Genomic DNA, 23,529 nt, shown 5'->3' on the forward strand with positions numbered 1-23,529 from the left:
TCATCATTGCCATGTTTTAATGTGGGCAATTGGTTTCAGTCTCCAAAATCACATTGAATCTTGGGTTGCAGGAAGTTGGTTTCACCCACTTTTCACCCACCCACCCAGAGAGTACTCAGCTGTGCTTTAGTATTCTTCTAAATAATAATATCTTTATTATATATACCTTTTTAACTCATAAGGGCCTGAATTCATATGTGGAATGAAGCTTATATTTTTGTGCCCATTGCAGAGTTTTTATTGTATATCAAGACTTTCTGATCACTGTTTGATTGCAAGGGAGTAAGAATTTCAATGGGTGGCTGTATTTTGAAACGTTGGGACCAAAAATTGCCACATGTCAGCTGTTGTATGTAACTCTAAACACTATCATTTATGCCCTCGCCCCAGGAGATGACAGAGCAGTAAACCATGGAGTGGGCACACAGACAGTTGCAGTGGAACTGCATCCTCTGCCTGTATGTCCACACAAATTTACAAAGGTGGTCTGTTCTTTAGGTGAATTGAGTGTTTAAGCCAGAGGTGATCACAAGCAGCAGTAGATGTTCCCATCTTCCCTGGAATCCAGCTCAAATGTCAGCAGTCCTCAGAAAAGGACTTTGCTGGTACAGTTCACTCTTCTTTGGAGATGGTAAAATGGATAGCAAAGCCTTCTGCTGTTCTCTCTATTGCCCTACGCCAGACTGTTAATTGAGTAGCTACAAAGAGCAAGGGATCTCTTCCAAGATCAAATATGACTCTGAGACTCAGACTCTCTCTTCAGAGCATCACCTGGTGATCCCCACAATAACGATATGCTCAGAAGCATCAAGTATTCCTGTGATTTCTGTTCTATTCAGGCTAAGAGAATATTAGATTTGGGGTGTTATAAATTATTAGACTGAAAATCTTCTAATTTTTTTCAATTATAGAAATTGTCATGTCTTGCAAATAGTCTTCTGAAAAGCAAATGATACTGAAAGCAATCTGGTAAATAACTGTTTCATTCAGTTCATTGGCTTTGTTCATTTTTGCATCAGATTTTATTCATACAAATCCTCTCCACTTGCTGAAAACATGATTGCTTGCAAGCATGGTGCTGTTAGGTGGCCCTTCACCAGCAGCTTTGAAGAGACACCAAGATGTGTTGTAACCAGATCTGGTTCATTGTCACGTTTGTCTAAACCAGCTCCTAATGAGGTGGATTTTTTCCCCTTGTTTACAAGAAGCACAGTTTCAGACAAGACTCTTCAGACATATGCCTTGCTTCTTCAGAATGCTGCCAATAATTTCAGTTGAAGAGGATAGAGCCATGCATGTAAAATGCTTCACAACAAAGCTGATGGATGGATCTGGCATAAGCTTTGTTTTGTACTTCTGTTCTTGGATCGAGAACTGAGAATATCTCTTTATTTCCTGCTTGATGAGTATGGTAGATGTAAAATTCTTCTCAGGCAGGCTTTTTGTTGTGAGGATATGAATGACATTGGAGCTTTTTGCTCCACACACACTGTTTAAGTTGTCAATAAATAAAAATCACAGCCGGCATTCTCTTATGTAACTGAGGGAAGGAATTGCACCTGCCTTCATGCTTTGGTTCATGCTGGATCTTCTCTTTGTTTTCCACAAAAGTAGCCTTAGCCTTTGAATGTGAAAAAGAAGAACTGGAAGAGAACTTGAATTTAAAATTATTTAGAAAGTCAGAAAGCTGTGAGAAATATGTCCCAGACAGAATTCTGTGCAACATTGCAAGAAATGTCCTCAGGACCAGCTTTTATCTCATCCCATAAACTACTCAAATCCAGAGGCAGGACCCACTGGTATTCTGATGTTTTCCTGTGTTTTGTTTGGGGTTTTTTAGTCTGTGATACAACTAATAGAATTGCTGATCTTGCCCACTGAGTTTCTAACCAAGTTTCAGCGAGGCAGTTGCATTAGGAAGTCAGGATTTCAGTATCCCCTCTGTATTTAAGTGGGTTCTGATAGTGTCCCTCAGGGGTCAGTCCTGATGCAGTGAAATAACTTGCTGGAGGGTTACAGAACAAACAGTTAAAACCAAGTCATTGAGGTCACCCCTACTTTGGCACAGGGAAGTAGAAGGAGCCTTTTCTGCCATAGCAAAGTGCAAGTTTAATACATGTTGAAACTTTAATCTAGGAAAAAAATACTGTTTTTCAGTGGTGTTATGGTAAGTACAAATTACCCTTATGTGGTGCTACACTGAAAATGAAGCATGTGGATAAGGGTGTGCCCTGCTTTTTATCTGTTAGCCTGTATCTAAAAATTGTTCTCATTCAGGTGTAGTGTCTGTTTCTCAATGGGGAAATTTCATTGTAAGCTTTAGCAGAAGACATGTAGCTGGCAAGCAGCAACACTGGTGAGAATAAATATCATGTAGCTCTTACTTGGGCTTTTGATTAGCAGCTCTCAATTCATTTCCTTTCCCACAAGGAGAGAAGAGTTACTAAAAACTATTTCACATACAAAATTGCATAGGTTTCAGTGAATTTTTCTTTATGTTGTTTCTGTGGTTTTGGTTTGGGTTATTTTTTCCCTTCTGAGAGATCTGTGACATAAGTCCTATCAGTACAGTAGGCATTCAGTATTTTGTTCACCAGCTCATGTGCCTCTCTTGCCTTCTGGAAATAGTGTATTTGATATTAGCAGAGCTTACACATGCTGATGTGGAGAGGTTTGAAGCAACTTCTGTTTCCCCTGCAGATCAAAGTGGCCTGTGGAAGGAGCTGTATTCACTGAGAGATTTGGTGTCAGGCAGTCACTTCTCTGGTGGTTTAAGTGAAGAGTTCAAAAAAGAATCCTTTTCCCTTTTACTTGGAAGATTCATAACCCAAACTACTGGCTCTGTTCATGGGATTTTTTTACATGAAGCCTTACAATATGGCTTCTTACATGTACTCACTTGGATTCTTGCCTTTAGTCTGTATACAGATTCATTTGACTCCTCCACCAATAATTTTATGATCAGGTAGAGATGTAATTCTGAAATGCAGCCTAGGTAAAGCTCTCACTGGTTGGTAGAGTGAGCTGTACCCGTGTTGATAGACCAGAGGTAGAAACCCACTTTGCACAATGCTTGTCTGCTTTTTCAAATTCTGCTATTGTTTTAAAAATCCATGCCCTGCATGTCAGTCATCCCTTGTTAAAACAAGGCCTCTGACCAAGAGCGTTCATTGAATAAGAATTATCTAATGTAACATGGTCCAAAAGCTCACAGACTGGGAACTCCTGAAAACCTGCCATGGGAGGAATTTTTTTTTCCCTTCATTTGTCGTGACGTTAATATATGCAGCTACTCAGGCATGAGGGGATGAAGGGAGAAAAAATAGGTTGTGAGCATTATAGTTGATCCAGATGCTTAGAAATGAGCAGTCATGTTTTCCCAAATTATGGAACTGATTTAAAAGTAATGATATATTTTAAAAATTATGCCCCTGAGATTTGTGCCTCCCAGATAAAACACTCATGTCATTTTCATATTTTTCTCAGCAATTCCAAGCTGTAAAACCGCTACTTAAAAAAACCCCAACAATTCCTAAATACTCTCTAGTCTTGTTGTTTCTGGAATTTTCACTGACACATCTACCATCACCAGAATTGGAGAATTTAGTAGCAATATTACTGTTGTAAATTGAATTCCTTCTTTCCTGTGCCATCCCTTTCCTCCAGCTAAAATTTTGGAATACTTTAGCAATGCAGACAGTGAGGGATGCCACTGTGAACAATAGTATTAGGTAAGTTTACTAAGCGCCTCTAAAATCAGGACTTCCTGTTGTGCAGTAAAAAGGCAGAAATTAAGGTGATCGTAAAAAAAAAAACAAACACCAAAACTCTATTGCCCATGCAAATTTCAAAACAAACCCAGATTTTTTTTTTCCCTTTCAAAATCCTGCCACCCTCTTCAGGAGAGGTAGGGTTCCCCTCTGAAATGTCTGCCTGCCTTCTGTGCATGTGGAAGCATTTTCAGTTAAGAAATAACTCTCTGTTTTTCATGATCCTGAAGCTGATCACCCTAATTGCTCATGATGATGTCTCGAGCAGCAGAAGCCAAGGTTCCTGGAAGGGATTGGTATAGTGAGTGTGCTTCTCCCTGGCACTGGCATTTCTGAGTCTGTCACATTTGCCTCATTGGCCAGCAGCAAAGATTGAAATCTTGATTATTGGAAGGTGCTGTGCTGGCATGTCCCAACAGTGGGGCATAAACACACTTCAAAGACATTGAATCTGAGACTAAAAGTTCCCTTAATTTGGGCTCAGACAATCTGATTTCCAAGTGGAATCCACTGTGATTTGCAGGTGGGAGAGGTGGTGCTGTGGAAAGAGTTTGGGGAGCTCTGGTATTTCAGCTACAGCTTGTCTCTAACTAAAGTCATGTCAGAAAACTGTGTAAGTATTAATAAGAATGAAGAAGGATTTTCTCCATTCACTGTGCAATTGAAAGTCTTGCTTTTGAATTACATGCTGTTCCTAGTTGCCAGACTTTGCGATAATTTGATGTAGAAAGGAACATGTCAGCCCTCGTGTATGTTATTTACCATGTCACTTTGCCTTCTCTTTCCAGCACTTACAGAACCCAGCAAACTTCCATAATGCAGCAACAGAGCTCCTGGACTGGTGTGGAGACCCCAGAGCCTTCCAGAGGCCATTTGAGCAGAGCCTGATGGGCTGTTTGACGGTATGTCCACCCTACTGTGACTGTGGCTCCAGTTCTGTTTTATACTCTCTTCACTCTCTCATGGCCAAGGGAACTTGATTTTAACCTGCATTTTAAGGGAATTTTTGTCATTTAACCTTAAATACATATAGCCAGACTGTAAGACTTGTTTATTTGACTCCATTGCTTAACAGGAAGCAAAATGCAATAAGAAGTTAGAGTATAAGAGGGCATTTTAGTTAAATTAATTACGAATGCACAGACTAGATTATTTGTTATACAGATACAGTATTATTTCATGATTTGAAATTGCTAAGTGAGCCATGTTCTTAGAGTGATGAACTTTCTTTTCATTCGCTTTTCATTAAGACCACTGTAGTTCCTACAGCAACTTCATTATAATGCATTAAAATATATATTTTCCTGTGCATTTGGGTTTTGAAAATTTTCTTTTCCAGCAGCAGCAGTCCAGAACTGTTATGCTGAGTCAGGACTTTAATTAAATTCTGACTGAGCAGAAGGATTAAAAGTCTCACTGCGATCTGCCAAGCAAGATGATCTAAATAAATAGTCACAAAAGAAACAGAAATTCTGAAATTATTAATGAAGGGACCGTCATTTTATTTGTTGTGGGGCAGAAGTGCATGGATTATTTTCATACAGTGTGTAGCTGGTGTACATGAAACAGACATTAAGACTGAAATTTAGTTGTCTGAAATCCAAATGTTAAGGAATGGCTCCATCTTAGTGTGCTCCAGTGTATAGCATCCCTCAGATTTGTATGTCAGAAAGTTAGAATAAATCCAATTATAATAGGAGATGCATATAATCTTCCAGTCAGAGAAAAAATAAAATAAAGGAAGTTAAAAATGGTAAAGTCCAAAAACAGAATATTTAACAATTCTGTTTGAAGTAAAAGTTATTGGTAGCATCAATTATGAGAAAATGCACATAATGTCCAATGTGACCATAACTATATTTTATTTATGCTTTTTAAAAACTTTCCTAGCATTTTTCAGGATAGCTTTTGGGAAAGGAGACATTCACCTCAGGTATAATTGGGCAATCTGTGCACAGTATTTTTCTGCAGCCCCTGCTAGAACATTGTGAGTCTGACCTGCGACTTCCTTGCTGTTTAAATCTTTTCTTTCTACATGAGCAGATCTTCAGCCCTGCCCAAGTGAAGGGTCAGAATAAGGTCTGACTGCCAGTGATTCATTCTCCTCACAGTGTACAGAAAGTAGGCAGGAAATGTTCCATGAAAACTGGTGAGGTAAAACACAATACGAGGTTTTCAGTGTGTTGAAATGAAAATACTGTTTTTCTTCTGTCAAGAATGAAAGAAAAAAAAATTTAACCATCTAAGTACCGTTAATATTTGAGCCACATGTATTATTTGCTTCATACTTCTCCCTGAAATCTGAACAGGATGGCATGCCCCTTTCCCAAGCTTGTTGTGGGAGAGAGCTATCTGCAGTGTAGGACTGACTGGCAGCAGCATCTTTATCACGTGTTGTAATTTCATTACATTCCTGACAAGGATATAACACAGGAACTTAACCAGGTAGCTTGTTCTGTGTTTGATAAATACACAGGGTTTGCAGAATGCCTTTAAACTGCAATGAATGTTTCTTGTTCTTAATTTTAAAATCCCTCTAAGAAAGATATTCTTTAATTTTTTGTTGTGTACATCCCTCTTCCTCTTCCTGCTTCCCATTAAAAAGACTTAACAGCATGGTTATATCCCAGGAGGTTTGTACTTCCTGTGTCTTCTCCATACATTAGCAGTTCAGTGGGCAAGGTCTCTCTTTTTAATTTTTTTTTCTCCTTATATCTATATTTTTTCTATTTAAGCTTACTTATACATAATTTCTTTCTAATTTATATGTTCTGATTCATAATTTAGCAAACATGGATTTTTAGGCTTTTTGTTTCCTTACCAGAAAAGGGGTTTGTCTACTTTTAATAAACATGATAGAACTTCAGTCTGTTTTCAGAGAAATTATTCAGAAAGTTGCAAATAAGTCAAAGGTAGCTGAAATAATGGAATATCATGAGTAGATTTAACACCAGATTGCATAGCTTCATATTCTGTACTATCAGGAGCCTATTTTTCTTAATGCTGATAAGGTTTACTGGTTCTTACTTCTTTGTGAGGATTATGCTAAAAGAAAAATGAAAAATGAGTATGAAAGTATTCAATCGCTGAAACAGGATTATTGTTTTATGTTGCTAGCCTTTAAAATGACCTTCAAAGTTAAATTCCCTTAAAATTTCCGTATTTTTGGATATACTTTTTTAAAGCAAGTGATCTCTACCATCATTGCAACATCTGAGCTGTGTGGTTCTTTAAGGCATTTGATTTGGAAATTCTACAAATACTAAAAATGCTTGTTTGCTCATAAAGCTTCCCCTCTGTAGTATTGAGAATGATTTTTGTTATTTTTATGACATTCTGTTCCATTAACTCTCTGACCAGGGAAAAAGTGGCATGCTAAGCTGCTCTGGAACCATCAAGGGATATGAAATGATCATGTCCTGCAAGTGGTAACACGACATATAGTAATCCAAATTGAAACTTAGGAGGATGTCATGAGTGCAGAAAGACAAGCTCTCTCAGGAATGTGCAAACAGTCATCCACACACTGCAGAGTTGAAATGCATCAGATCTAATGACAGAGCAGCAAAACAGATCTGTTGTGGTAAGAATAGCCAGCTGAATAGATCAGCAGATCAGCACAACATGGGTATAATAGGTATAACAGATCCTTTGCATCATATAAGTCCTATGTATAATCTTTGGCAAAAATTAACAAATTAGAGTTAATCCGATTAATAAAGGGCAAATATGCTCACAGTCTTGAAATAAGGATTTAATTTAAGAAGTGGTTCTTAGAAGTAGTTCTGTTTACCTATCACACTGTCTTTGTATTGGGACTGTCAGCAATGTCTGGTAACTGGATAACCACCTGAATGCTTGTATCCCTGCTGCCTGTCTTAGAATAGATGCGGAAGGATAATCTTAGAAATACTCTGCCTTGTCAATAGCAGAGGAACTTCCAGCTTCATTTATGGAATTACTGGTTTTGATAATAATATGTAGAAAATATATAGAGAATAATATATAGAATAGCCTGTTGTAGAGGGTTTTCTTAAATTGTAATACCAGCACTTAGAGAAATCTTGGTGACTTGAAAATTTCATGAGTTCCCTGGACAGCAATTGTTGAACAACAACATGTATAACATGTGTCTAGTGTTTGTCTTGCCTTGGTGATTTTTTTTAGAATAATTTGTGCACAGTATACATACTGGCTATTTGCAGTAGATAGTTTTTGCACATCAACAGTACTTTATAATTCTGAAGTTACATTTGCTACTGTGGGCTCCAGTGACATTGTGTGCAACATAATAGGAATGGTTTTCTCATCTCTAGAAGAAACTCAATATCTGATACAACAGGTAAATTTTGCCAGAGAGGTACCTAATAAGGTATGTAAACTTCATTTCAGTAGTCAAATACTTCACATAGCAGATACTTTAAATGATTGCTCATTTAGAGTTTAAATAATTTCCTTTTGTGATTAAAAAATTAGGCTAATGCTGCCAAGGCCTATGAATAAAATTGGGGTGTTTCTGTGCAGTGCAAACAGTCAAATAGAAAAGGATACATAGGTTAACCAATTACTTGTGCCATAAATAGAAAATATTTTTTCATTAGCTAAGCCCCAGAAGCTGTGCCTCTTCTGACCAAAATGTGATGCAAGTGCATCATGTTGCTATGTTCAAACAGTTCTGACAGACACTAATTCTAGAGCTTAACTTTTTGTGCTTACCCATTACAGAAAATCACTCAAGTGAGTGGGTAATAAAAATTTATAAAGAATGCTCATTTCAGCAGATAAATAGTAAGTCAGGGATAATGGGGCAAGCTTTGGATATGTTTTATTTCTTGCAAGCTACAGGCTGTGGAAATGTTTCCTTAAACAGCTTTTGCAGATCTCATGCAAACAAATTATCATCTTTATCAGAGACAATAAAATTTCTTCTAACTTGCCAAGAAAAGCTAGGTGTTCTTTTTCAACAGTAGTTATTTTCAAATCAAATAGACAGTCTGTAGGCCAAACACTGAATTATAATTGAAATTATTGATTCTATAAATTATTGAAATGGCAATGGATATGGTATTCTTTTGTATATAATACTACTTCTACACACCAGGCATAGCTGTGTTTTTATTAGGATTGAAAAAATTTCTTACTCTAGTACTAGAATATATTATGGCAAGGCTGATAGTCTTGATAAATTTAAGAATTTAATTCTCTAAAAATGTACTGTATATGGAATGACCTTACAGTTTGCTGAAATAAACAGCTTCAGTTACTACACAGCAGTTTAAAAAATAACCCTATTTTGGCCAAATCAGATACCTGTCCAAGCAAAGAAATCCAAGTACTTTAATCACTGACAGGCTAACTTTTCTCCTAACCGTTTCCCAATCCATGTGGGTACCAAAAGTCATTTTTAACAGTAACATTGACCAAAAAGTTACACAGTAATTGAATTATATCTCTGTGTATGGGAGACAGAAGCAAAGTATTGGCCAAAAGCTTTTCAGGAAAGAATGCTTCAAAGTAGACTGCAATACAAATAACTTTCAGTCAGCATTTGGCCCAGGCTGTTTTGTTCATTTCTGCCCCTTTTCAGGTCCAGTGTAGTCTCATCCCATGGTCTGCTCTCACCAAGCAGTTTAACATGTAAATGATCTTATTGAAGGCTTTGGGTAACGTTTGTGTTGGTGCTGCAACAAAAATGGAAATGAGGAGACAGCTGAGAGCAAAATGGACAGATTTACAGACTTGTCTTCAGCAAAGGACCATAAAGGCACTGCCTTGTTCTCTTGCTGAGCTTCAGCTTTACAAGGCACCAAGTTTATAGTTCTTTAGGGCTCTTCAGTGTGTCCGATCAAGAAATAAGAGAGTGAAAGAGGCAAAGCTGTGTGCATTTACTCTGTGGCTGTACCTGGGGGCTTCATCTAAGAAATTAAAATCCATCACTACAATGGTTTTGGACAGTAGGAGGAATTTTGGTAAGCAGGATGTGCTTACCTGAGCTGGCTCCTGGTAAATCACGGAATGTAAGAGAGCTTCTGTGGTGAAAGATTTGTCTCTAACCACTGTGGTGGGGATCTGTCTCTCTTTGCATCCAAAAGATGCCAAGATTTCCTACCCCAGATTGTCCTCAAAAAACTATGCCAAAAATAGTAATTTAAATAGTAATTAAAAATGCCTTCCCCCCAAATCTTAATGTTCTAGATTTTTCTTTCCAAATACTGGGTCTGCCTCAGTCATCAGACGTGTGAAACTTACCTATGTTTGTGAAAGAATATTTCTCTTTAAATTAAAACAAGCAAACAAAACACAATGCTGTAGTCCTAGCTGTACTTCATCAAAAAGTTATGGATGTCATTTAAGTTTTGTTCTGCTAATAGTTCTTACTACATGTCTGTGCTGCAGATAAGAGTTGCTGAAATAACAAGCATCAATGGTAAACTGATGGAAGTATCTGCTAAAGGTTCATGTTTTAGTGATATTGATACAATAGTACAGTAACCTTTTGAATTGCATTTCTCTTCAGAAAATCCTGGAATTGAGACTGTTGAGATAATTTTAGATCATTTTAAGGAGAAAAAAACCCTAACTGATCTCAGTTTCATAATACAGTTATGAAATGTGTCTGATATGTTATGAAGAGCATAATTGGTTAAAAAAAGACATGCATGTTAAAAAATAAAAAAATACAAGAATGACATATATGAATAATGTGAAGTTTCCATAACAGGATGCCTCAGAATGCAAATGCAGCTAATGCTTGCCTGGATTCATTCTGTTTAATGCAGAAAAGTACATAATCAAAAATTAACCTGTGACATTCCAAAAATCAGATTTCTGATCAGATCAGGATATGAGTGTGATTAATTAGGTGGAAAAGTTGGTTCAGCATATCTATACCCAGAAAATGGGAGGTTGCAGCTGCCCATGAGAGCCCTAGAAATGTTACATTTACTTTTTGTATCCAAGACTTCCAGAGCAAAAAGTTCACGTGGAAGAGATTCTGCTCCCATCATGCTCTCCAGACATCTGTTGAACACAGAGCTTTGTGTTTGCAGAGCAGCACAGCACTCCAGGGCTGTGTACGTGCTGTACTGCCAGGGTACAGCCAGCAGGCACAGAACACTCTGCTTCCCAGCAGCTCTGAGTGCTACCAAATAACTCAGTGTCACTGCTTGTCCTTTCACTTCGTGCTCTCCTAAAGCCCTTTTAACCTAAACTTTGTTAGGCTTGTCATGGGTTATCTAAAACTCATCGAGATCTCCTGCTCTCCAAAGTGAAGTGTTTCTGGAATTCCCTTGTCACTTTGTTTGTATGAGCAGTGTGTGTTTGATGCAAATCACTGTTCAGAGTGTGCCAGGACTCAGGTGGCAGCAGTACTGCAGTGACCCAGCGATCAGCTACTTTAATTACAGCACAGTCCCTGCCTCTTTTCCTCTGGGACAATTTTCAGTGGAGAGGGTTGAGTATAGTGACCTTCTCTTCGATGTGTGTGTTTGTTGGAGAGAAGCAGAGAGGAAGAGAATGTAAAGGAGGAGATAGCCTTATTCTGCATGAGTTATGTCAGTGTTACAGGAAGCATCGCAAACTACATGGCAGGCATGCTGGCTTGTTTTACTTTGAAAATATGGCCTTTATCCACCGTATAGAGTGGGAAATAATTTTTAAGAAAACTCTTAATTTGAATACAAGGACTCTGTAAAATCTCTTACGTTTGCAGAACCTACTTAATGTCTGTTTTCAAGCATCAAAAGCAAGAAACTATTTAATGATATATATAACTTCTCTGACTTGCTTTGATTCTCTCTATTGTTGAGGCAGCCCTTCTGCAACTGGAGTGTAAGAGTCTCATCAGATCAGGACTTCAGATCACAGACTTCTTCCTCCTTTTCCTACCCTTTTTCTTTTTTTCTTTTTCTGTTTGAGGCAGATCACTATTCATGTTGCAAAATTCCTCAATTTGCTTCCTGTTTATCTGATCTTTGTGTGTTACTGAGGGGGAAAAATTACCATCTACATTGCAGAATTCTAATTACAAAATTTCTGCTGTAGTCTTCAAACTGCATTCAGATAATTTCAAGTATGCACAAGTGGCTGAACACGGAGCCGTCTGAACTAGCAATCAGCTGGCATTTTTAGTTTTGAGCAACCAGCAAATTGAATTGGTAAAATTCATTCTGATGCCAGCAGGGGGGAGTGCTCTTGACTGCTGCTAGTTAAGAGTTTCATTGAAAGTGCAACATAATGGGAAGGGAGTTTAGAAATAAGCAGTCGTGTAGCTCTCTTGATTAACAGGGCTGTTAGGTTGAGAGCCACATTGTTCCAGTACTTCGTGGGGTGATGACAAGCAGGGCAGGGACTGAAGCTCCGTGGTGAAGCTCCTTAGCCTTGCAAAAGGAGAAAGGGGGGGAATACTGCAGGTAAATTCAGCAAAGAGAATCTGCTGGTAGCCATATTTGTCTGCTTTTCATGTAATTAAAACCTCACTCTCATCATTTTCTCCTCACTGTCAATGACCCTGGAAGTTCAGACATCTGGATCTCTGCAGAGCTGAGTCACAGTCAGTGAATGCAATGTCTCCTTTTTGAAAGCTGTTTATCTGAATTATTCAGATTAAAGATTTCAGAGGTTTGAAGTGATCAGATTTTCTTATTGGCAGTTGATGTTATAATAATGTTTGTTTGCAGATAGGGTATATATTCCTTTAAAGACAGCTTAAAACAGCTGTGCCATATCAAAATTTAAATAAAAGCTAGGTGTTGCAAGTGTGTTTAGGAAATAGACTAGCTTTTATAAAGTCTAGCTGTCTGGAATGTTTTTGTAAAATAACATAGAGAGATATTAGGTGTTGAACCTTGAGCTGGCCAAGCACCTCTCTCACCCATGATAAAGGATGATGATCTCAATTTATGGTTGTGGCACTGGAAACTATGTCTGTATGTCTGTTGTTTTTTTTCTTTAATGCACTACTTCTCAATGGAATGCTATGTTATGTATGGGTAGGTCAAGTAAGATAAGTTCTTACAGCATTGCAGAATGAAGTCATGGTTGAACACGTGGTACCAGCTACACGCTGTCTGAATTTTTGCTGATACACTGGATTTGAATTTGTAGTTAGAGAAAGAGTATGTTTGCAAATGGTATCATAATCCCTTAGCCATAACATTTAATGGATTATTGAAACTGTTGCCTTGATCCCATCTGATCTGCACTGGTACCTGAGTTAAGACTGAAGTCACGGGAGATTTCAAATGTGCTAGAATTCCTGGGACAGGGTTCAGGCTGAGCTGGATGGCTCCAGTAGGCAGCAGGTGTCAGGAATCACTGAGGTCTGGCTTGGGACAGACCTAAGGGACCATGCTGTCTACTCTTTTTCTCCAAGCCAGGATGTGATACAGATACAGTCTGGTCTACTATAAATCCCCTTACCCTCCAGAAACCAGAGAATGATAGGTAGGTCTTTCCAGTGCCAGATGATTTTTAATGCTTCAAACATTTTCCCAGTGAGTCACATAAACACTGAGAAGATGAATGTCTGTTCCTAATTTTCTATTTAGGCATTTAGTTTTTCTTTCTTTCCGATCTGTAGTATTTCATGTGTGTCTTTGGTCTCATTTTTGCAACATTTTTCCTGGTTATAATGGTAATTTTAAACTCTTACCCTGTCCTGTTAGGTGTTTGCAGACTTATTTGCCTGCAAAACTACTTAGAGGTTTTGCAGTTTACTCTGTCATTGTCCAAATCAGGACTAAATACATAGAAATTACCTGTAATAAGCACAAGTTATGATTTGACAAAGGACTAGTAATTAATAATCGGAGTAATTAATAGTAATTAATAATCGGAGTAAAATTTATACTTCTGTAACCTGGGCTATATTCCTTTGTTACGATAATGTTACATAAGACAATGTCAAAAGACATATTAGAGTTAGGATATGGTAACTTATCAAAGAAGGAAATTGTATGGTGCTGATGTATTCATGATGATGTTCAGCATTGCTCACCTAGTACTTCTTTAATACCTGTTTTTGTTGTCTCTCTGGACATATGTACTTTCTGAGAGTCACCTTTTACAATCCTAAAACAGATTTGGTACATCTCCAAGCTCTCTGTCTTGAATGAATTTCTGAAGATAATCATTAGCAGTTGCGCTGTTTGTCCAGGTAAATTCCTTTGAGGCACTCAAAGGTAAATTTCATCAGGATCTGCTGACCTGAATATATTAAATTTTCCAAATGTCTTGTAGCTATTTCTTTGTGTTTTGTGGATCATGCTCCTATGATGCATTTGTTGTCTTGTTTCTGAGAATTCTCAGTGTCTGTTTAAAAAGCCAGGGGTCCCTTGAACAGAGAGAAACAGAGGACAGTTTGACAAGTACCAAGTGAGCAATGTCTGACTTAAATTGTAGACAACCTGAAATAGAATCTGGGGAGGGGGATGTGTGATCTGTTCCACTGACCTTAATTTTGAAATAAAAGTCTTTGACCTGTCACAGTTGAAAGAAAAAATTGAAATACAGTCAGTGCAAATATTTGTAATCCTTGTTAAAAAATTAAGACAAGATGCAGCTGGCATCATGTGTTCAACCATTAGTTCATTCTGCAATGCTGTGAGCACTTACCATAGCTGACCTAACCATTCCCTGTAAAGGAAATAGATGTGTACTGCCCTATTCATGTTGAGCCAGCTGAGGCAGAAGGGACCAGAGAAAGCCTTCTTGAACACAAGTCCACCAGTTTGTTTAATAGACCCTCTTCCTGCATTTAGTGGAGTGCATACAAGAAAACTGTAGATGGAAAATGACTCTTGGCAAAACAGAAATTTTATTAGAAATATCTGCTTTCTATTAAGTTTCTTTTGAGAGAAAGAAGGGACTTTTTGTGAAGTTTGTCAGTGGAAGCACTTTCTTTCAAAGTTACATTATTGTTTTTTAAATTTTTTTTGCTAAAACAAATTTCCAATTTGTTTTCCCTCACACTTGGCATGAAGAAATAAGTAACAGTTTGACTGGCTGACCTCTGCACACTGTCAAGTTCAGATTCTGCCTTCTCATGCTCAGTGCTTGTGTGGTATTTGCTGCCAGGCCGGGCTGTGCCCATCAGGGTGTTGTCAGCCTTGGGCTGCCCACTCTGGAAAGCTCTGCTTTCCACCCCTCTGAGCTTCATGGCACTGCTCTCTGGCAGGGCAAATGAAGAAAAGGAAACTGATGTGATGTGGGAGAATAGAAAGTTAGGCGTCAGCCTGTGGTTAGGACTGCACTGACCAAGGCTTTGCAGTGTATTCAGTGAAGACACAGCAAGCAGAACATGGCTTTTGTGGGTTTTACAGTTCTCTCTGTTTCCTGAGTTACTTCGTAGAATTTTTCCATAATTAGCAAGATGGCAGTTGAGAGTAGTGATTTGACCTCTTGCTAGGACAGTCTCAGGATTTGTAGCTTCATGTATTAAAACAAATCAAGAATATAAGCAGCCAATGCATTTCCTGAGTTATCATGTGCTCACTTATGACCAGGTGTATCTGCCTTTCTCCAGCTTCAAAATAAATGGCTTAATGATTATATGCTGTTTCAAAACAGAAAATAGGAGGGCTCTTTCTCCATTGTTTTACAGACCTGATTGGCACTCTGAAATGTGTTCCTCTGTGATGGGAGAATAGATGACGGCTAAAGGAGCTTAAATAATGTTTGTACATTAATGAGACATTGTTCTCAGGAGCCTTTTGCAAGGTGTGGTTTTGGGTTTATCAGAAGAGCTTTTTGTCTGTTTTCTTCTCATCATCTCCTCACCCCCATATCTACTTTTGGGTGGCTGAAGTACAGTGATACTGGAAGTAGAAAAGGGAAACAGATTTCCAAGTATGTAAGTGTTTTCCAGATCTCATGGCAGCCCACCAGTCTTCTCCTATTGCTATTTTTGCATGAAATATGACACATCATATTCTCCTCTTGTTTTTCTGTGTTTAATGGGTTTCTGGGTGGATTTTTATTAATTTTTTAAATTATTATTATTACATTTATTTTTTTTCTTAATTTTGCAAGTTTGGACCTAGAGTCTTAGCCAGGATGCTAACAACTAGACTTCTAAGAGTAAAGGATTAAAGGCTGATCTACCAAATTGGAAATATTTTTTTGTTTATTAAAAAAAATTGCATTAATTCTTTTACTTTATTCCTTTTCACTTTTCTGTCTAAAAGCTGTAATTGTAAAGAAATGTGATAAAACAGTAGGTGTGTATTACTGTACTGATCATCCTCAATTTTAATTTCTTTTCCCTGAAGCTCTCTTCTCAGTTTTGAGATTGGAAGGGTTAAATTTAGGGAGGGAACACTCCCACAGATTAGGTCTTAAGAGCGTCTAATTTTTAAATGAATAGGAGCACAGAACAAAAAAATCTACCTGGGAACTTCATTCATGTTAATTCTTTTTCAAGAAATAAATTTGGTCCTTAATTGTTAATTAGGAAGAGTGGATATATTAGAAAACGTATAAGATAATGTTTGTATTATCACATACATTAGTTCTTCACTCTCTCCCATAATGTTGCTTTTTGCAGTCCTGGACACACATAATTGCAGTGTCATTCATTAAGAAAGAAGCTTTCAGATGAAGAAAGGGTGGGAGAAGGATATTTTCTTGTACTGTAAACTGTTAAAGATAGGGACTTTGTTTAGCCTCAGGAAATGGTGTTCTGTTTCTTGTGCAGTTCCTTCACCATTGTTTTAATGCAAAGAAGTAATGGCACTGTTAAGAATAATCTGTTTTATCTGTGCCTCTGAGTCTGAAGTCATCATGTGCCATTGGAAGGCAATAGAAAAGCTGTGCTGTGTATAACTTTAGCATCATTTGGCAGAATGACTGTGGGTTTGTGTTTGTGCTGTGCAGATTTTAAGAGGATATGTCTTGGCTGATAGCTGGGTTGCTGGCTTGGAGAAACAGTTGACTGCTTTTCGTCCTTGACTACATTCTTCAATTTGCCTGGTTTTGCTCGTTCTTCTAGATCAGTCAACAACAACAACAGTCTTACCCTGATTTAATGTTTGGCAAATGCTTCTTGCACAGGCCTGTTCATTCTAAAACGGTGGTAAATGTGCTTCCCAATACAGTATTGTTGAAATGCAGCAACTGTGACACTGAGCACAGTGTAGGACAACCCTCCCCAGCAGTGTGGAGCGGGCATTTTAACTTAAAGGACCTGGGCACTGCCCTTGGGAACAGGGCGAGGAACTGTACAACAGTGGGAGAGACTGAGGATTTCTCATCCTCACATCTCAAATACAGTAAGGTGTATTCTATACAGTCTTTACATACATTGCTCTTCCATTATTTCTTCTGGCTTTCCAATTTTCATGGAACTACCAGGCCTTTCTTCTGACAGATGGTTAAATAATTGGATCATGGGAATACTCCGGTGTTCACTTTGCTGTGCTTGTGTTGGAAACTGCTGGGGAGCACTGCCTCATACCATGTTTGTGCTCTTGCAGCAGATCCAGATGTCTAACATTAGTGCTGATAAGCAGGTTAATGTCACTTTGTCAAGAGCTCAAGTAACCCCTAATGAAGCTTTTCCCTCTGCAGGTGGTTAGTCGAGTGGCAGCTCAGCAAGGATTTGACTTGGATCTTGGATACAGGCTACTGGCAGTATGTGCAGCCAACAGGGACAAATTCACTCCAAAATCAGCTGGTAGGAGAAGCCTTTTTTGATGTATTGTTGATTCTGAGATGATCATATTCTGTAAAAAATGCTACCTGCTACTGTCTTGCGTTCTGTAAAAAAACAAAACCGAAAGCAAACATGTATTTGGTGGTTATAGTTCTGTTGCTTTTAGCATTTCAATGGCATGCTCTTCTGAGGGTATGTGACATTGGAAATTTATATTTTCCCCAGCTAGTGCTGTTTGTTGCCCTATTTGATCTCATGGATGAAATGCTGCTTCCAAAAGCACAGATGTTTAGTAATTTCATGGTGGGAATGAACATACTCAGACCCCTCTGTCTTGGTAAACCATTGATTTTCTGTCATGTGGCAACCTCTAAATCTTTCACATCCATTCTGCACTGCCTGGTATATCTATTGCAAAACTCGTGCTCCTTGACTTCATGTGCCTGTGCAAATAAGTACCATGGTTTCATGTACATCTAGTCCTTAGAATTACAATTTTGAGCCAAGAGAAGGTAGTAATTCTAGTGCTGTAGTAACAAGTAGCCATTTCCCAGTATTTTACAGCAATAATCTGTTGCAGGTCTCTGATCAAGTAGCAATATTTGATCATGATGTATTGCCATTGCTCCTTTTAGAGATGTAGAAAATGCACTTAAGGGTCTTTCTGCTTCTCACATGTTCGATTTAACTGGAGCATTTAATTCTGATTCTCCTTTTCTTAGCTGATGAATGTCAACATAATGTTCACTGGCTTGGAAAACAGGAAGATAATTGTTCCATTCCAGACTGAGCATGGATAACTTTTCCGCTTAGTACTAAACTGGTATGCAGTCCCCATTTTGGAACATCACAAAAGGTTACCTTCTTCTAAAACAGTGACTTTAAGCCAACTGATTAGGTGTTAATATTTCTTTTCATGTCCCTTTTCAGTTTTTATCAGCCCCAAACGTGGCTACCTTTTGTCCTAAGTGTTCTAAGCAGTTCCTCATGCAAAAGTGGCTTTCACATCAAAGCATATTCACTGGACTTACTGTTTTATTTTTTTTGTATGTGAAGGAACCATTAATCTTACTAAATGTTGAATAAGCTGTCTGATTTTCATCCAGGAAAACTGTGTAGAGGATAAAACGTTCTGTTGACCAAGCACAATGTCTCTTTTTTCTAACTTCCTATTAAGTTTATCCATTAGTTAGCTATCACATCTCTTCTTGGTTGTTTGGCTTTATTTTTTTTTAAAAAAAAAGCTTTTCAAGGAAGGATTTCCAGCTATAACAGCATTAAATTTTCTTTAAAAATATAGCTCTTTCCCCTCTCTTACTAATTCTTCCTGACGTGTCTCTCCATCAGTGTGTTAAAGGAGGTGAGGTTGAGAGTCAGATGTTACAGTTCTTTTCCATTAGGGCTCACTGAGGGAGTAGGCTTGAAAACTGCTGGTCAGTCATCATGGTCTAGAAAAGCCCAATGTCAGTGTTTGATTTCAACCAGTAATTACTTTTTTTGAGGAACACGTGAGGTTTCTTTTTAACTTAGCACTCTATACAGAGTTCACCGTTTCCCTTTTTAATTGATAGAATACTGGGAAAGCTGGTAAATCACATGCTCTTCACTTGATATATTCTAAAACCCTTCTCTGTCCTTTGCTTTGCTTCCTATTTCTCTTGTATATAGAAGTAATTTATTTTCAATGATTTTACATATTTGGTTTCACAATTACTTTAGTTTTACTGTATGTACTGTTGTTTCACCAGGTCCTCCTGGGGTTTCATCACACCCATCTACACTGTGCATTTTGTGCTCTTGCTATCTGTGTTAAATACTCATATTTTGGGGCATACCATAAGATAATTTGTGTAATGTCCCATACAGCCCCTACTCTAAGGATGTCACATTGACATAGGGGCTCTGAGAGCTACATCCTTGAATAGGCAGCTTTGAAAGATTGACAGACTGGGATTACAAATGTGAGGTCATTTCAGAACATACAGACTTGTTCTAAAGGGTTATTTTCCACATCAGAGTGCATTAATATTTGCTGATTTCTCATACAGCAGTGGCTCTGCTCCTTCATTCAGTTTTTGTAAAAATGTTGAGATTGTCCTTTACTTTGCTTGTATAGAGTGTGCTGCATTGAAAGCTGCTTTTTGTGACTTGCTTAAGTTGTTGTCAGGGATGCTTGCACATTGTTTTGAGAAACTCCTTCTGTTTTCTTTTGCATCTAATGAAAGACACCTTCAACACTTCTTCCAGTCACATTCCTGCAGAAATCCCTGATGTAGATATCAAATGGCATTAATTTTAATGAATAAGAATTTGTTTTTCCCTTCCTCCAGGCTTAAGGGGAATTTACAATGGTTTGCATTCATTCCTCCAAGTATGAATTTAATGCTGCCAATGGGATCGCTCTGGAAACATTTTTAATCCATGTTGTTTAGTGTCTGACATTCTTAAATGCTAGGAGAAAAAAAGACTTTCTAATTAGAACATATTTGAGTAGGTGAACATCAGGGAAAATAATTGCACCAAATCCTTTCAAGGGCCATCCGCTGTTAGTTCCTCCTTACAGCTGGGGACAAGGCTTGTTGACTGATGTCCTGCAGGCTGGGAGCCTGGAGGGGCCTGGCAGTGGTGGCTGGCAGCCTTTGCAGCTCGGCTGTGTGGAGCAGGTGGAGCCCTGCAGCCCAGTGTCTCTCAGGTCTGCTGGTTTGCAGAGATGCCTGACCCAGTGCAACCAGTATCCTGCTCCTGTTCCCCAGAATTCCCACCCTAAGCTCGTTCAGGGAGCTCTTCAGCAGAAGAGCTTTTGCTGGCATGGCTTCTTTCCTATTTGACTGCTCCCTGAGCTGTGTCTCTGCGGGGCCCCAGGAGAGTCAGGTCCCCATGGCAGCATGTGGGGCTCTCACTTATCCCTGATGGAAGTGGGCTGGAGCCTGAGGCTGGAGGGCAGAGCATCCAGCTGCCAAACTGCTCAACTCTCTGGGAAAACCACCCCTTGGTTCTTGGAAATGTCCTCACCATGTTTCATCCCAGCTGGTTTGAGCTGTTCTGGTGGTGGCTCCCTGCTAAGCTGGAAGGGAGGTGCAGATGGCAGATCAGAGTATAGGGAGGCATGGGGGGAGGCAGGCAGGGACAGGAGGCTGCAGCTGGGTGGGGCAGCTTTCAGGTGGCACAGCCTCAGCTGGGAAGGGCAGGGCACCGGACCAAGAGCTGTCAGGTCCTTGGCTTCTCCCACCCAGGATTGTTTGGTGTTGCCAAGACAGGGTTTGATGTGCTTTTTGGTGTTGTTTTACTTGGTCATTGAGATAGTTAGCAATTAGGTAATACAAATTGTTTTGGAGAATGCCTAGGGGGGAGGTTCATGCAGCATGAAAAGTATTAATAAGTTGCCATGTGTGTTTTTAAATAGAAATGACAATTTAATGACTGTGCCTTTTGTCTCTGCTTTCTGGTGTTTGTACCTGAAATAATAGCTGCTGCCTTTTATTCTTCTAGCCCGTGCTGCTGCAACAGGGCAACAGCCTCAGCAGGAGGTCAAACACAGCATTTCCCACCCTGAAGACAAATGACAAAGCCTTTAAAAATATATGTGTCTCTCTTGGTGACAGCTGCTCCCCAGACCTTCCACTGCAAATTCCTTTGCCTTGTTGTGACACCTATGGGGAATGGCCCAGCAGGTTGGCTGCCTGCTCATTTGCTTCCAGACTGCAGTAACCTGAGATGCTCTTAGTATGTGAGTGCATAGGTGTTTATGTGTTCTGGCTTTTCTTCCTTAAACCTGAAGCCCTTCTCTCTGAACAGTGTTTGCTTGGACATTTTCTCAGCATATCTGATGCTTTTGTCCTTCCTGTAGAAGATTTTAAGTCATTTGGTAGCTTTATTTTAACTGTTTAAATAAAGTAGAGTTCAGCAGTTAAAGCGTTTATTAAAAAAATAGGGGGGCTGGAAGAGAAAGAGAACAATTTTCTGTTCTGAGTTGTTTCGTTTTTTTTTTTAAGATACTTTATTGAGCTACTGAACTTCATGGCTCTTGTAGCTACTTTTCTAGTTTTGCTTTTGTCAGGAGGCCAAGCTGAGGCCAGACAAGGGGACGACAGGATGAGATCATACAGGGAGCTTTGTCAGAAAAGGACAGTGTTCACCATCTCTGAAAAGAGAGAGAGAGAGGAAGGAAGAAGCCTGAGGGCAGAACTGTGCAGAAAAGGTACTTTAGCAGGCACTGAGCAGCTACAGCAAACAAATGCTGTGATAGCTTGGACGGGCAGCCAAATGTTGGCTGTTTGATAGCAGAAACAGCAACCTTTTTTGATATCACTTTGCTTTCAGTCCCTTAGGCTGTGCTTGGTGTGCTTCTGATTTCACTTTTCAAGAGCAATATTACTTAATAATCTTGATTTTATATGAAGTATGCACTAAAACTTCATAGTATTTGTAGACTCTGTATTATGGGGGTTTTTATTTCTTTAGCTTCAGTCATTGTACTGAAGCTGTGATATAAGAGGGCTGTTCTTGTGAGTAGAATGCCAAAGCTGTAATTAAATTGGACCCTGGGTTAACAGAGGTATTTGCAGTGAGAGTGATGGCAAATGGAGGTGTTAAAACATTACTGGACAAGATACTGAGACTGAAGGTATGTCCCGATCAGGATACATTTTCAAAGCAATAGTAGAGATTGGGCAAAGAGTATTTTGGTGTATTATCAAATCAAACTCCCAGAAATTATATAAAAGGAGAGAAGAAATGATGCCACAATGTGAATGAATAAAAAGGTAGAAAGTAAGGATAACCTCTAGATCATGGGGGACCATAGGGCTAGATTAACACTTTTACTAAGTTTCCAGTAATAATGTTCACATTATCTGTGGAGACAAGGCAAGGCGAGGTGGCTAAAAGGATTACAAGTATAGAATAGAAATTACTCCAGCCAAGGCTGATGGCATCCCTCCAGCTTGAAGGGACCAAATGATTGACAGGCCTGTGCTAGGAAAGAAACAGCATATAAATTGCCAGTCTCATGCCTCCCACCAAAGATTTTCAGTGAGGCAAGTCAAAATGGTCTTATACGACTGCAGAAGAAATACAGATGCTGTATCTGCACTTAGCAAAGAGGCTGATAAGAATAAGTAAGCAGCTTTATGAGAGCAGAGTAAAAGCTTGGGTTGTTTGTGAAGTGAAAGCTGAGCAGAGTTATAAAATGTATGTAAGTACTAACAAATGAGCAACTCAGAACAAGAAGAGCTATTACACTACAGTGCAGTATTGACACAAAAACATACCTCTGTAAATTGAATAAAACACTGAAATAGGTGGGGAATTCAGAAGTATTAGGGTAGTTGCATTTTAAAAATATTTTCAGCTAGAATGACAGTGGAGAGAGATGGAGCAGAGTAAAGGAAAATGGAAAAGTGAAAGAGCCTTTTTAAAGATAAAATTCAGTGTATGAAATTGTGTAATGTGGTTCTTGATGTAGCTGGAAGCTGGTTAAGAACCTTTTATCTATGTTGTCCTAAATTTCTACTACATTTCCATGCAGATACCTAATCATTGGTAGTTAGAGTTGGTGTCCTAAAACCATCCACTTGACAATTCCCATGAAAATAAAGGTATTGTTTTCTTTCAGCTGTTACCTGCTGAAACAGCCTTTGGTATTGAAAACTGACTACATTTCAGGTGGTCTCTAAGTTCACTTCCCTGCTCTTAGCACAGATTCTCAGTGTGTGCCCTTGTCTTCTTTGTTCTCAGTTTTGTAGTTTATTTTTGAAGCAAGGATAATAATATGCTTTCCATCTCACTTTTATTTATCTCATTTATTAAATTCAGTATCATGCAGTACAGAATTTACCTCGTCCTCTGTAGGTAGTTATGCAGTGCAGCAGACCTATGGCTGCAGCTGGGACATTTTGTTGTCATACAGATAAAATAATTCTGTTCTGGTACATATATTGGCAGGATACACCTTTGTTGCAACTAAGTCTTTCTTTCCTAATGATTTATGGTATGGATACTACAAATGAATGAATAATTGATTCTTAATTCATTTAGATTATGAGGTTAGTTTTATTATTTTCACTTAATAAAGTTGATAGGGCATTCACTTAATGAAGCTGAGGTGCA

At 38.7% G+C, this 23,529-nt stretch overlaps 1 protein-coding gene across 5 annotated transcripts in view; it reads left to right on the forward strand.

Moving 5' to 3' along the window:
- Window positions 1-23,529, forward strand: part of ZMIZ1 (zinc finger MIZ-type containing 1) — a 285,918-nt gene that overhangs the window by 144,777 nt on the left and 117,612 nt on the right. For all 5 annotated transcript variants that reach the window (XM_005417270.2, XM_031062580.1, XM_031062587.1 and 2 more), the window contains 2 exons: window positions 4,559-4,672; window positions 17,337-17,442. In XM_005417270.2, coding sequence (XP_005417327.1) covers window positions 4,559-4,672; window positions 17,337-17,442 — 220 coding nt within the window. The remainder of the gene's footprint in view (window positions 1-4,558; window positions 4,673-17,336; window positions 17,443-23,529) is intronic.

The sequence above is a fragment of the Geospiza fortis genome, unplaced genomic scaffold (genome assembly GCF_000277835.1).
Source record: "Geospiza fortis unplaced genomic scaffold, GeoFor_1.0 scaffold130, whole genome shotgun sequence".
NCBI classification, from domain to species: Eukaryota; Metazoa; Chordata; class Aves; order Passeriformes; family Thraupidae; genus Geospiza; species Geospiza fortis.